Below are 14,904 nucleotides of genomic sequence, written 5' to 3'. Positions count from 1 at the left end.
GGCGTTCTTACAAGGCTGTTGGGCTGATCTGCCTGCATATTACACAGCCCTACTGCGCCTCTGACTGGGCGCAATTCCGAGCCTTGCCATTGCATATTCTTGTGTTACCCAAACTCGGCTTAATGTTGATCCTACTTCCTGTCCCCGAGTAAGCCAAAATCAGCCCAGCTTCCACGTTTCAACTTCCCCTCACACCCTGTAGATGGCTGGTTCCTTTATGGTTACCTCCAAGCGACGGTCACCTACTTCACCCTCAAGTATTGTATTTCGGAGCCTCCATCTATTTGTCTCAATATTCGTCTTCTTGTTGGCAAACCATGGCCGAGGCTCTAGGCCTAGCTGCTTCGGTAGCCGGTCTCCTGTCGCTGGGCCTTCAGGTCACTGGCGGCATCGCGAGCTATCTCGACGCACTAGAGAACCGCCAACAGGAACTATCATCTGTCAAGCAGCAGAACGATGCCCTTAAGAGCAGTCTTTCGATCGTCCAGGCAGCCGCTTCTCGGGTTCAGAACCATCATGCCCACACCATCACAGCAAGCATTCAGTCCTGCGAGGCAGAACTCCAAGCCGTTGAGGCCTTGTTGGCTGACCTTGCAAACTGTGACAAAAGTACATGGCGGCAGCGACTGCGGAGCAAGAAGAAGAAACTCAGCTATAGATTCGACCGGTCGAGGGTACATCAGCTTGTCCAGCGGTTACAAAACTCCAATCAGATCCTAAATCTGGCCTTAGCCGGGTTGAACCTGCAAGTAGACTCCCAGAAATATTCAAAATGAATCGCTAGTGCTAACAAACTTGACTACAGCGAAGTGGCAGGTCGTAATACTGAAAGGCTTGCTACTATTGAGTCAAGCTCTCATGGACACGGCTCCGAATTGCTTGTCCTGCGTTCAGAAGTATCGGCCGCCATAACTCCACTGGTCGACCTACGGGATAGAGTGGTGGCCACCGATCAGCTGCAAGAAAGCAACAGTGCTATGCAGGGCATGGTTGAGCGCTCGCATGAATCGCTACAACAGGCACTTGGGACGCAGTCGGAGAGAATCATAAGATTGGAGAAGCTTCTCGAGAGTCTTCAGCCAACAGACACATCCAACCAGTCCATAGGAGCCCTGGCACGCAGGGTAGCGAGCAAGCCGGCTGTGCTCAAGGAACTGTGCGATAACACCAGTGCACTGGAGCATGAACACTACGAACACTCATTGTCAAGTCCTTCCACTTACCATATCCCGGACAGTACTTCTTCCCCTATCCATGAGCAACGGGCCACTTCAGTTATGGGCCCCATATGCAACTGTCGCCGCTATTACCGACTGGCAAGCCACAAAATCATGTCGTTAGGTGATGTTCACCTTTACGAAGAGAAGGCAATTCGAGGTCATCGGCCGGCCTGCCCGCTGTCCAGCATACAGTCTACACGGAAGCAACGTCGAACCGTGGGTTTCAAGTACACCGGACTCACTCAACTCCTACACTCGGTTATTGGAGTCTCTTTCACCATAACGTCGGGATCTGGCGGGTCTAGCATCAGTGGAAGCCTGACTTACTCTCCAATTGTTGACACGAACTCAGACCCTTCTTTCCTGATTGTGGACATTGTCTTCGACATCTTGCTTTATAGGGGACGCCAGGAGACCAATGCTCTTTTCATGGTAGCTTGCATCGAAAAGCTGCGGAGGCTTTTTGTTGAAGAAAAAGCATGTCCAACCGCGGTCGGCAAACACAACAAAAGCTTATTGCATCTTGCTTTTGATTCAGTATGTCACTATATATGAACATTCGAGAATTACAGATGCGCTAAACTTCGCTAGGTGTGGATGTTGACATCTTATACAAACAGCCCTGTTGCTCTTGCCTTTACCCAACTCATCAGGACACTCCTTCGGTACGGTGTACCAGCCATAACATATGATAATAATGGTTAGTATCCCAATTTCACCGTATAAGCGATACTAATTATTCACGATAGGCGAATCGCCGCTGGCCCGGTTGGATTTAATCGAGCGGCCTACTAAAGAAATTGAAGATGTCATTCAACTATTAGTGTTGGAAAACTCGGAAGGCATCGCGGTTGCTACGAAACCCTTAGAGCTGAATGAGAATCGAGATGGTCCATGGACCAATCACACAACACTGTTGTATAATGCATCTTGCGGTTTTGCAGAAGGTATGCTGTATCTGAAAGTCAACTAACCTCGCGATATTACTGAATCTAACACTAAAGAGCTTGCGAATGCGGTCCATTAAGTATGGCAGTGATCCGCAACGATATAAGTGAAGTTAATCATATATTGACTCGCTTTCCGGGTTCTCTTCTAGAGTCTGATATCCACGGCCAAAGCCCACTCCATTTGGCGGCAGCAAAACCTGGAATCCTCGCTCTTCTGGTACAAGCCGCAGATGTGAATACACTGGACCGAGTCGATGTGGCTGGTATCAGCGCAATTGAGGTTGCTATGATGCGCAATGGCGATCATTGTATTCATAGTACGAGCAGCAAACGATGTCGAGGCTGCGGGTGCACTAAGTGCGTTGACATTCTCCTTGAAGCCGGTTGTGCCTTGAGGACATACGCATGGGATTACTATCGCACGGTACTCAAGGTGTCTGCAATATTAGAGTCAGCATCTGAGCTCGCAAAGCGCCGCTACATCTTCGAGTTACAAGAGCGGATGGTGTGTGAAACGGACACATATGGGGAAGCAGACATTCCATACAACGACTTTGGCTCGGAGAATTCATTGAGAAACAGTACAGCGTCTTCCGACATCGACAGCATCCGTGGGAATAACGAGGAAGTTGGACACTGGGGCTGGGTCTACGAAGAGATATACGACACGCACGAGGCTGATCTTTTCTATCGTTATGGATTCCGTCCGGGATCATCCTTTGTTTTCGATTATCAGTGGAGACCGAAGAATACCCCATATTTCCGTTCAGATGTTTCCTTCGTCGAGTATATTCACTGGCTGGTGTCACATGGGGCGAACTTATATGCTCGATCATCAACTGTGCCTCCTATTCGAGAGCACGATCCAGATATCGGTCTCTTCGGCGCGCACTATGCCTTCTTCATTGCTAGTCAATGCTTATCAAGGACGATGACACCGGACCCCGATGGAGCAGGGTTTGGAAGACTGCTTACCTTCAACCAATGCAACACAGATGTGATGCGTCACAGCCTCACAGACGGTTGCCAATGCCACTGCTCAACAAGAGGATGCAGTCCATTTTTATGGATGCTAAAGGGGTTGACACCATCGTGGATATCCATTGGTACCACCCAGCGGTACATGGAGGTTTACTATAGCAAATGTGGCACGGAGCTAACGAGTTTGACATACGAAACCGCGATCAGGTACGCTACATTCAAGGCTTTAGGCCTTACTCACACTTGCTGCGACGCGGAGACCTTAGTTGGCCATGGACTTGATGGAAGTCCTAACAGACCCCCTTGGTTTGAAGCAGATGAGGTGGCCAACATCAACGACGAGCAGTTCCCTCTGCTCGAGTTGCTCGAAGAATTAGTGGTTGAGTTCACGAAGAAGGCAGGCGAATATCTGGAGCGCAGACGTTTCCAGGACTTTTGGCCCAAGACCTGGATACGGAGATTACAGGAAGAACTAGTCAAACTAGACGGATGCAACTTGAGTAATGCCGATCGACGAGAAGCCGAAGAGATTGGAGTTCGGTGGTGCGAGCCACCCAGTCTCAAAGAAACGAGACACAAAAACCCATACGAGCGGAATACGTTAAAGTGGTTTTTCTATGAGCTTGATCTAATTTGTCCTGATTACCGGGAGCACTGGCCAGAGGAGCTGCATCAGATTACCTGGTAAAAGGGCGTCTTTGAAGATGTACACTTTGGCACTGTATCTAGGCGATCGTTACATTCCCAACATATCTTCTCAAATCAGCGAATACGTTTGGTCTTGGTGCATTCAAGCTAGACAACCCGAGTGTAGCTACGTGACCTCGTGTAGTACCGCAGACTAGTTTCGTTGCTACGGAGTGACTTGACCGCAACCTGCGCAAGTGGGACCTCGCCAAATGCGACGAGCGATTCCTCAGAGTAGCTTATGGATGTAACACCCGATTGACCAACACTATACATCCTTGTCAAGCACCCCTCTCAATCCGATGTGGTGTAGTGGTTAACATTAGTCGCTCTCATTCTTGAGTTCGTTCTAGAAGTCGATCCTGTGATCCGACTAGCCCGGGGTTCGATTCCCCGCATCGGAATTTCTTTTTTCTCTCCTTTTTTTAACCCTTATTTTTAAGATAACGTATCTTTGTGAGAGATTCATCTTATTTTTAATTTTGTCGAGCGGATTCAGACAAGCTTACCGCGGATGCACCAAAAGAAAATTGCCGCTGCGCTCTCCGAGCATATGGACATGGATGCGAAAGGGGGCTAACACGAAAGATCTAGCACGCGCGTGATGCTTTGACGTCTAGAATCTGAACATGCCTGGGATATATAAATGCAATCGGCTTAAGAGAATGTACCAGCTGTCTGGGGCGCACCAACATCACGCTATAGACGGCAAGCAGAACGCGAAGGGGCGCATTGTTGCATTGGAAGGTGGTCTGACCCGGCTTGTAGGAAAGCCCCGATTCCGCCAGGTACTCCCCGACAGGGGGAGGCACCCAGACCCAGAAACATACGCTGCGCCGCAGGAACCCTTCAAAGGCCCGCCCGGCGGACCAGTGGTTGTTCCAGAGTCATCATCCTTGTGTTCCTCCCGTAATGAACTGATGACACTGATCAACCAAGACCCAGTCACAGCCTTGCTCAAGACCTCAACTCCGCCGAGGCTCTCCGGCACCTCCTGTAAGCTTTACTTCAGTGTGGAAGGTCCGGAGGCCCCGGTCTGCGTCTTGTTCACGACACAGTTGCTGCTACTTAGAGTACAATCGTACTTTACGCGATCCGATTCTGCTAATACCGTATCCGCCAGTTGCTTCTCAAGGGAGGTGGCAGGGTCAAAAGTGCTGATGTGGAGTGTGTACACAGACGGACTGATGTTGGCCCGTGGCAAGCCCGGAATGCTACTGTACTGCGACACATCCCTTTTCCGCTTTGGGTAGCTCTTATCTCCGTGAGTCCGACAATGCGCTGGCCATTATGTACATGGCCGCATTGTAAAACGAACCCGAAGCAAGGGGGTTTGGTTCGGAGGCGGCGTTATCGGACCTAAGCACCTAGCTTCAGGAGATAACTGTAAGCGACTACTACTAGGGTAATGTTTCAATGAGTACCTACTTAGGAAAAAAGGCTGAAATACTTAACTTATTCATTGACACCCATTGGTCCCACGACTACCACAGCTGCGGAAATTCGATACATGTATGGGTACATCGGTACTCATCTCCCACCCGCGTCTGGTTCGGGATGGGCCAACACAACTTCCCGATCTCCATTATAGATACCCGTCTTTGTTCATCATGTTCCAGTTATGTACATATCGACATATTCAACACATCTCGTTTCCCCAATTCCCAGAGGCCACATGAAAACAGCACACCAGACAGTACCAGTTCAACCATGACTTCCTCCAGGAAATCCGTCCTCATCACCGGCTGCTCAGCCGGCGGCATAGGCGCGGGCCTAGCCGAAGCCTTTGCGCAGAAGGGATACCACGTCTTCGCCACCCTGCGGACCCCGTCCAAGCTACCCGCCCAGCTCGCGAACGCGCCCCACGTCACCGTCCTGACGCTCGACGTCCTGTCCACCGAGTCCATCGCGGCGGCCGTGGCCAGTGTCCGCGGCGCGACCGGCGGCCGGCTCGACGTCCTCGTCAACAACAGCGGCCAGAACTTGGTCATGCCGGCGCTGGACACGGACCTCGACGCCGCCCGCCGGCTGTTCGATGTCAACTTTTTCGCGCCCCTGGCCGTCTTGCAGGCCTTCGCCCCGCTTCTGGTCAAGGCCCGCGGGTGTGTCGTCAACCAATCCTCGGCCGCCGGGTTGATGTCGATGCCTTTCATGAGTCAGTGCCGAAGCCCCTCTGTATCCCTGCCCCTGTCCTCTCCTCAAACCCGATGGGAACTCAATGCTAACACCACTGAATAAAGGCATGTACAATAGCTCCAAGGCCGCCATGATCATGGCAAGCGACATCTGGCGCCGGGAGCTCGAACCGCTCGGGGTCCGGACCGTCACCCTCGTCACCACCAGTGTCAAGACGGCGGGTTTCGACAACGTGCAGATGCCGCGGATCCCCGAGGAGTCATACTACTACGTCATCCGGGACAACCTCTACGGCCTCGCCGACGGCCGTCTTCAGGAGGGGGCGCCGGATCCGTTAACGTATGGCCTCGAGGTGGTCAAGGCCATCGATGCTGGGAGGACTGGGGAGGTATGGGTGGGCAAGGATGCGTCCATGAATCGCTGGTCGTTTAAGCTATTGCCGAAATCAGTATTTGTGAGTTTCCTCTCTACATCTCTCTCCTTATTTCGCAGTTTTTGAAACTAGATGCTAATGCTATTCTATGAATGAAGGAGTCAGTCATGGACGGATTCCTCAAAGTTTCCGGAGAGTTGAACAAGGTTGCCGAGTATATGAAGACGAGAAATTGAAACGGGCTTCTTCAGGTACTACAATAGTAGTAACGGTTCGTTTATGTATAGCGCGAATGACACAGTAGTAAATTGGCGTGTATCTGTATCAACTGCATTGGACTGGCCATCTTGGTCCCAGGCATGTCTTGAACGGGTCAACAGTGGGACAGTACCCAATGGTCCGTGGTGACCACTGTCGTCAAACAAATGCTCTTAAATTGACCCTTGTCACATGTAGTTGACTTTGAGTTGGAGAAGCGTAAACTCTGTTGTCATAACCCATGGGCCGTCGCGCCGTCGCGGTTCCGAGCCGATACATGTGACCGAATAACCCCACCACCCACCAGCTATGCCAAGGCCATGCTGACAAAAGCCTGAAGCCTTTTCTGGTCAACATACTGCAGCTTATCCAACCTCTGTGCCGAGGCTGAGTAACACACTTCTGGCTGACCAATGCCGTATAGGGGTGACCAACGCATTGTCGCACGACCGAGAACCGAAGTCGCGAATACGCCGTACATTGACATCGGCGGCATAAATATCCCCTTACGTATATCAAAACCTCCTAATTCAAGTATTAATCATATAAAATCTGGGAAACTATATAAGACCCGGTGTTACCAGTCGAAGGTAACTCGAATATCTGCCGCATAGAGCATTGGTTTCAATCCACCTCCTCCAGAACCAGTATCAAGTCGCAAGTATACGTATCACATCATGTCGTCCAACGGCGCCCTGAAGCCGGTTGCCCCAACAGCACTGTGCCACGTCGTCTTCCTCACCACCAAGTCCAACTTCCAAAAGATGATCGACTTCTACCTCACCGCCCTGAACGCCACCATCAGCCACCAGACCCCGACCCTCTGCTTCCTGACCTACGACCGCGAGCACCACCGCATCGCCCTCATCGCCGACGACCAGGCGCGGCCCCGGGACCCGGACCCCTCCCGGCCGACGCAGGTGGGCATGCACCACGTCGCCTTCGGGTACCCGACGCTGGCCGCCCTGGCCAACGCGTACGAGTACCGCCGGGACCGCGGCGGCCTCCGGCCCTACTGGTGCATCAACCACGGGCCCACGACGAGCATGTACTACACCGACCCGGACGGGAACCACCTCGAGTTCCAGGTCGACAACTTCGACACCGTCGACGAGGCGACGGCTTACATGGCGGGGCCCGCGTTCGCGGAGAATCCCATTGGGGTCGAGTTCGATGCGGACGAGTTTGTGCGAAGGGTGCGCTCGGGGAAGGAGGAGGATGCGGCGATCAAGGCAAGGCCTGATATTGGGAAGTTTGACACGGTGACATTGGGTTGAAGTTCGTATTCTGGTGATAAGAGTGGCGACGCGCCGTACTAGGTCATTCTGTCCTTCCCCCTTTTTCCTCCTAGCTAGTTTTGACTGCTCTCAATCTGCCCGATTCCATAAAATCATAGTACGCCGAATGAAACCCAGTCCCAACAAAGGAGATTACAAATGGAATCGTTACTTCGTCAATCGTCAACGGAATCCCTCGTCCCGCGCGATCTGGTCATCTGAGTACCCCTCCTGCAACTTCTTGAGATAGTTGTCAAACTTGCTCGACACAGACATGACATGCTGCAAATGCTCGTAACGCATCTTCGTATTTCTAAATGTGGCAAGTTGGCGTGCCGTCGTGATGACGTTACGGATCTGGCGTCCGTTGAGGTCTTGCTTGGCTAGCTCGGTTATGTAGCAGTTGACCTCGTCGAAGTCGATGCCCAGAGTGTCAGTACCGTCTCTGGCCTTGCGCTTTCGAGAGCCGGGCTCCATTTCCGTGGCAGCGCTGTCGTCTTTATTGCTGATGTCCTCGAGGCGGCGGAGCATGTTCTTCCAGATCTGGGTGCGCTGGCCCTCGCTGAGGTTGTCGTAGTGCAGTGACAGCAAGATGCGCGATTTGAAGGCCTCGTCAAAGGTGCCCACGCGGTTTGAAGTCAGAATGAGGATACCCTCATAGTACTCGAGCACCCGCAGGAAGACTGAGACGAGCGCGTTCCGCTCCAGGTTGTCGAGGCTCCGTTGCTCAAGGAATACCTCCGCCTCATCGATCAGCACGATGCAGTTCCATATCTTTCCCAGATAAAGTACTGAGTCCAGGTACTTTTCCACCCTCCTCCGGCTTGGTCCCAATGTCGCCACAGGTTACTCTGAAGAGAGGCTTCTCAGCCAGCTCGGCTACACTTTCGGCCGTGAACGTCTTGCCAGTCCCCGGTCCACCGTGTAGCAAGATTATCAGGCCATTGCCTTTGCGGTTGACGATATCGGTTCCCTGCTCAGAAGCGATTTGATTCTTCACGAGAGCTTGGATAAGTTCTTTCGTGTTGGGCTCCACGACAAGATGCTTGAATGAGTCCTTATTCCATGTTACGTCCCTGATACGGTCTACCTTCAAGTCCACTAAATTCATTGTTAGCATAAAGCCACTAATACAGGGAGAACTAATTATGCAGCTGAAATGCATACCCCATTTCTTGGTGTGAAGATTGTAGCCAGGTATCGCGTTAGGGAACACATATATATCAGGTGAAGGGGGTGGGGTATCGTCTTCCATGGCCTCCGAACTCAGTTTCTCTGCGTCGTCAGCCCCACGATTGGTTTGTGGCAATGGGAACCTGGCTGTGGCCGTGGCAGAACTGGGGTGAAGTTGTTGGTAGGTCTTGTAGTCGACCATAAAGCGCTCCCCATTCTATGCAAACACGTCAGTTTCTCCACAGTATCACATTGGTTGAGTAAGATTGATCGTACAGTGTCCTCGGCATCTTCGTCCTCGAATGAGACAAGTTGCTGTTTTCGGCATTTCCAGAATGTTCTCCCTCGTCTTTCCAGGCAAGCTTTGATCCGTGACGAGGCAAACCTCAGTGGATATACCTTGAGTTTGTCGATTCTCGACTCTTCGTCTGCCTCATCGACTTCAAGAATCATTCCGATTGTTGTCTTTTCACGTCGGAACTCGCCATCGAATTCGAAATGCCAGCTGTCGACAGACCATGTGGTGGAGATCTTATTGAGCAGATTCCCTGTCTTGGACCAGTTTAGATTTTTCTCTTTGTTGGATTGCCGGAGAAATGGGGCCGATGTCTGTTTCAGCCAATTCTTAGCAATGGCGGCATAGATCTCACGCCTCTCCTCCCATACCAGAACATCCCCTGGTTTCACCAGGAAGGGCATTGTTTCTTGCGAGATGGCCCCATTCTCAAGGTGGTTCTCGACCAGCGCATACTTCTGGGAGTAATTCTCTTCAATCCATGATGTTAAAAACTCCATGATTTCTCTCGATTTCGGGTTCAATCGGTCGAGAGCATTGGCAGAGCGATAGTGGTACCAGAATAGATATGGAGCGGGTATAGAAACTCGTATGTTCAGATCCGGGAAGTCATTTGAGAAGGTGGGTTGCATTGCGAGAAATTGTTCCACGGCAGCTGTAAGATTCGTGTCGTGTAAAGTGATGAATTCAGACGTTGGAACCGAACGTGGCAGGGCATTCCCGGCAAGTATGGCTTTCTCCACCTCTGCTTCCTGGACGCTGGGTGTGTAGTAGTAGGCAACGGCGAAGCTTATATCGGGACGCTGGCGCAAAAACCCGTCGACATCATTGACAGGCAGGTTGCACCGCAGCACCGGGTGGCCTGAGGGTAGACGGACCCAACTTGGCTCGTCAAGATATCCCACCATGCGTTCAGCATTAGTCCCCGGTTTGTTATTCTGTGCGGGGAGGAAATACAGCTTTTCGAATCGAAAGATTCCAGGCTGGGTTCTCTTCAAGACTTGGTTTTCCTGCTCCAGCAGTGCAATCCGTCCAAGTAAATCATCGTTCGATTTACCGACGTCAGAGGTGTCTCGCCCACTGCTAGGGTCGTCATTCCCCGTGGCGATGTTTTTAGAAGACTTGATCTCCTTTAACTCGGTCCCGTTGGGGTCGGCTTCCATTGATGTACTCATATTTCTGTCGGTACAGACAGTGTGTGTCTTTGGTCTTGAAGTGTCCTCCAGATATGATTTAGATTCTGTAGTTACCTGGGAGACCGGGTGAAGAAGGCAGTCCCTCTTTAATGCATGCAATCTCATCTGCTGTTGGCAAAGTTGATGTTGGCGCAGATTGTGTTCGTACACAAGGCGAGGATGTTGCGCCTCTGTTGGTTCACAGTCGGTGTCTTCCTCCTGGAAATCATGTAGGTTGATATTGACTTCTTCCTCTGCGTGATCTGTAGGGTGGAGACTGATGCCAAATAACTTCGCAAGGAACTCTCTGGTAAAATCGCTCGCTGATGTTTGATCTCGGGAAATTGTGAAATGGTTCCAAATGCGTCCTCGCTTGCCTCGTTCTTGTCCGTAATCCCCGACTTCATTAAATTGGTTCGAGTGGACCCCAATATTATCTCTGGACAATTCTTTATGTGCTGTAGACAATGCCGACTTGGATAAACTCGTCGATATTGTCGGACCTGCTGCTGTATCTCTGTCCTCCTTTGCTGTGGTTCTGATTCCTTTTTTGGACTCTCTAAATTGTCTAGTCTTTGATTTGATACTTTCCACAAGATCGGTTTCAAAGTTGAGGATACCGAGGAGGGTTCTGTCAAGTAACTTCCTGGATGTCTCCAAATACGCCGCGTCTGGAAAATTAAGAATGCACAAGTCAACTCTTGTACTACAGAGATCCACGAAGCCTTTTACGAAGGGCTCGCAAAGGGCAACAATCTCAGCTTCGGCGTCCTCTTCGACTAATGAAATGGAGTCTGCAATTCCCGAGTCCACCAAGAAGTCCCGAAGAATTCTGTAGTATGTGTTGAAAGTTCCGTTACAATGATCAAAAGCATCATCACCATGGTCGATGAGGTCCTCGTAAATGTTGGCAAGGAACAATTCTTCGCTGCCGCAAACCTCTGCAAGATCTTGCTCGAAAGTTCGCAAGTCTAGCATCACCAAGACTATCGCACAATTTGAAACATCCCGGGCGTTGGATAGTGGGTTCTGGGAAAAGGATTGGTGGTATTGGGATGGGGAGTGTGAAGAAGCATATGGAAGTAGCTGGTTTCAATGTAGTGCTGCACGGCTCTGCATCATTTTCTCTTCTTTTTGGCAAAAGGCCTGGCTTCGTGGCAGTATTTCCACATTGAACTTGTTTGGAATATGCCTTGGCGTCGGCCTAATGCAGTGTATTTTATTACACCGCCCGGCTATTGTTGGGGTGAGGTCCCGCGCTGATTTGTGATTGGACTTCGATGTTTCAGCGGCTTAGCTATGGGTAACACTAGATGAACCTCGCCACCTCCACCGCCACGCCATTCCCCCCTTTCTTAGACTGGCTGAGAGAACTATGAGCAGTCACCCGCTGATCAGACCTTGGGGCGGTGCACACTTCTAGTCCGATGACGACTGAACGACATGTGCTCGAGGTTATCCCGTCCGCGTTATGCTGGAAACTTAGCACCGTATCGACACCATATTGACACCACATCCATTGGAAATCGATTGACCAGACCCTCCTACAACACAAAGAATATAGCCTCATGGCTGACGAAAGCATGGTGGCAGGGTGGTGTTCTGGTATCATAGCCTCTGCCGGGTAGAACTCCCCAACCCAGAAATTTGAGAAAACCCGCCGCGAATATCTGACATCGTGCACTAACTGTTGCATGCGAAAGCATAGAATTCTCAATGAAGCATTCCGTGACGCAAAACTCAAATTCAAGAAGGAATTGACCCATGATCACCGCAAGATTGACCTGGTCGAGTCCAAAAAGTGCTGCCAAGAGGTCCACGACATGGCCATGGCGGCCATGAACCAGTACAGCTCTTCCCATTCACAATCCAAAGTCAAGCTCTGGCTGTATTCATTCGCGCAGAAAGTTACCTATTACGGTGGGGTTCTAGATGTTTTTGTCCAGCACCATCCGGAATATGTAGCGCTTGCTTGGGGTGCAATGAAGGTGCTGTTCACTGTAAGCTGGCCTTCTTATCTGCTTGTATCGGTTCTGATTGAGCTCCGTGTTCAGTCCGTCGTAAACCACGAAAAGACCATTAGCAAGCTCGCCAAGGGTCTGTCCCTCATTGCCGATCGACTCCCAAGAGTCGAACTCCTCGCAATGCTGTACCCTACAGCAAAGATGCAGGACGCCATTGCCGACTTGAACGCGCATATACTACGTTTTCTGGTACGCGCTTACGATTGGTACAAAGAGCGTCCCTGGGAGCACTTCCTGCACAGCATCACAAGGCCTCCGGAACTCCGGTACGACGATCTCCTGGGGGCTATCAGTTGCAGTACGGAAAACATCAAAGAGCTAGCCTCGTGTGGGGAGCAGGTTAAGATACATTCAGTGCAGCAGAAGCTTGACCAAGTCAGTACTAGGCTTGACTCAATAGGCGATGTAGACGCCAAGCTGGAGAAGATATTCCAAGCGCAAGCCAGTATAGCAACCTCTGTCAGCCGTAAGTTGCTCTGTTGAACAACTTGGGTCACCGCGTTAACGCAATACAGTTCAATCATCCTCGATGGCGTCGACCAACTACAAGCTCACGGACCTTCAATTCTCGCAGATCATGAGGTCCATATCAAATACGGGCATATTGACCCCAGACAAGGTGTTGCACTACCTGCAATTCCAAGCCTCACGGCCCCGCGTCATCCAGGCCTCGGGTCCTACATTGTCGCGACGGTTTATCCACTCGCCCAGGCTGCGCAAGTGGGACACCTGCGACACATCGGCGATCACGTTGATCAGGGCCAACTTCCGGTGCCGGCAGGCCATCCGATCCTTCTGTTGGGACTTGGTCCAGCAGCTCCGCGCATCCAAGATCTGGATCCTCTTCGCGATCAAGATCCCACTACAGGAGACAGACACTGCTTTGGTGACCTGCACTGACGTCTTGAAGTACCTGATCCGGCAGGCCCTGCAGATCACCCAAAGCCTGCAGACTGAGAGCTCCATGTCGCTTACATGTACCCGGTTCCACTCAGACTTAGGAGAGGAAGAGTTATTCCAGGTACTAGAGGCCGTACTGTCCGACATTCCGGGGTCGATCTACATCTTTGTGGACCTCGAGTTGCCAAGCCGCGACATGACTGTCCCAGATGGGTTCTCCTGGCTGCGTGCCTTTCTGGGGTTCTTTGACCGCCTGGGAAAGCGGAAGCCCACCCAACATGTCAAGGTCATGCTGTTGAGCTATAGCTCCGATCTACCATTCAGTCTATCAGACCAGGAGATGGCCGATTTTGTGTTGAGAGCCAAGTCTGATGGACGAACTGCGCAACAGAGACGGGCGAGGAAAAGGGCAGGGAACACGAAACAGGGTGGAAGGTTCAAGATATTGGGACAATCTAACAGTACTGCACCGTAAGGTAACCATTCGTCAGATTGGAGTTCGGGGCAAGCGGCCGCAAGAATAAACCGTCTTGATTATTCCACTTACTCCGGGGAATGACAGTGGAATAAGCCAATACTACTGGAATAATAGGTCTTCTATAGACCTGTTTATTCTTGGGAAGACTTGGCCGGCTTGTTCTGGCAGGGGCTTGGGGGTTGTTGGTTCTCGAATCGGAGTTCGGAGTTGCTGGTTCCCTCTGTCGGAGTTCGGGGTTGCTGGTTGCCAAGCGCGGGACTCGGGGTTCCGGGTTGTGTTGGCGTATTGGGTAAATGACACTGTCAAATGTCAAGATTCAGGTTCGATTTGATATATTAGCACAAATAATACATGTTGTGGCCCATGGACGTTCTTAAACTCCCATTATCTCCTGCAATACCTTTCTATCTCATGGCCTGCCGGGGCTCGTCTCCTGGCTCGGTCTCACCACCCCGCCGCCAGCCTCTGCGGCTCCCAGGAAGCTGGCAAGAACCATATCTATGGGGAACTCGGTCTTCTGCTTCTTGCCTGGAAGTCGTGTCACGATGGCCTTATTTCTTAATAGATAGCAATATATTTATTCCAGTTTATTCCAGTTTCTTCTAATTTCTTTTAACTTTTTTCCAATTTCTTCTATTTCATTATCTAATTATTCCGGTTATAATAAGGTAGGTCCGTCCCTTTGGATTGATACTCCAGTAAAGCTAAAATTACGTATACAGGCACGGCAACCCGCATGCCAGCCTGCACCACCAGGACGAATCTCAACATCCCCTGGTCGGCATAAGGGGACCGCCTCTTCAGCATCCATATGCGGCTTCCGTGCCCCGATTCCACCCGAGATCTCATCCAAGAATACCTTTCTCTCTCATGGCTTTCCTTGTCCGAGTCACCACAGAGTGGTGGCAACGACGAAATCTGGCCTCCTAGTCCATGAATTCACCACTCGGGCTGGTTTCGGACGGTATAAGATTCGT

General features: G+C 51.1%; 5 protein-coding genes across 5 annotated transcripts; 4 read left to right on the top strand and 1 right to left on the bottom strand.

Moving 5' to 3' along the window:
- Positions 1-317: 317 nt before the first annotated feature.
- On the top strand, positions 318-3,839 carry PG985_009507 (uncharacterized protein; the record flags this gene model as incomplete). Its single annotated transcript, XM_066829275.1, has 6 exons — positions 318-609; positions 659-674; positions 854-1,757; positions 1,812-1,920; positions 1,970-1,988; positions 2,225-3,839. The coding sequence occupies 6 exons, from the start codon at positions 318-320 to the stop codon at positions 3,837-3,839; spliced, it is 2,955 nt and encodes a 984-aa protein (XP_066684187.1).
- A 1,709-nt stretch (positions 3,840-5,548) lies between these two features.
- Positions 5,549-6,583, top strand: PG985_009506 (short-chain dehydrogenase/reductase; the record flags this gene model as incomplete). Its single annotated transcript, XM_066829274.1, has 3 exons — positions 5,549-5,993; positions 6,079-6,428; positions 6,506-6,583. The coding sequence occupies 3 exons, from the start codon at positions 5,549-5,551 to the stop codon at positions 6,581-6,583; spliced, it is 873 nt and encodes a 290-aa protein (XP_066684186.1).
- Positions 6,584-7,282: 699 nt separating this feature from the next.
- PG985_009505 (uncharacterized protein) lies at positions 7,283-7,882 on the top strand (the record flags this gene model as incomplete). The annotated part of the gene is made up of 1 exon (XM_066829273.1): positions 7,283-7,882. One exon carries the CDS (start codon positions 7,283-7,285, stop codon positions 7,880-7,882), a length of 600 nt encoding a protein of 199 aa, XP_066684185.1.
- Positions 7,883-8,065: 183 nt separating this feature from the next.
- On the bottom strand, positions 8,066-10,932 carry PG985_009504 (uncharacterized protein; the record flags this gene model as incomplete). The annotated part of the gene is made up of 5 exons (XM_066829272.1): positions 8,066-8,673; positions 8,696-8,983; positions 9,050-9,272; positions 9,332-10,788; positions 10,818-10,932. 5 exons carry the CDS (start codon positions 10,930-10,932, stop codon positions 8,066-8,068), a joined length of 2,691 nt encoding a protein of 896 aa, XP_066684184.1.
- Positions 10,933-11,386: 454 nt separating this feature from the next.
- Positions 11,387-14,857, top strand: PG985_009503 (uncharacterized protein; the record flags this gene model as incomplete). Its single annotated transcript, XM_066829271.1, has 4 exons — positions 11,387-11,425; positions 12,229-13,015; positions 13,065-13,884; positions 14,650-14,857. The coding sequence occupies 4 exons, from the start codon at positions 11,387-11,389 to the stop codon at positions 14,855-14,857; spliced, it is 1,854 nt and encodes a 617-aa protein (XP_066684183.1).
- Positions 14,858-14,904: the final 47 nt, after the last annotated feature.

The sequence above is a fragment of the Apiospora marii genome, assembly GCF_038362585.1.
Source record: "Apiospora marii strain CBS 49790 chromosome Unknown utg000005l_segment0_segment0, whole genome shotgun sequence".
Classification (NCBI taxonomy): domain Eukaryota; kingdom Fungi; phylum Ascomycota; class Sordariomycetes; order Amphisphaeriales; family Apiosporaceae; genus Apiospora; species Apiospora marii.
Note: the sequence above shows the minus strand (reverse complement) of the source record. Positions and strands in the feature narration are given on the sequence as shown.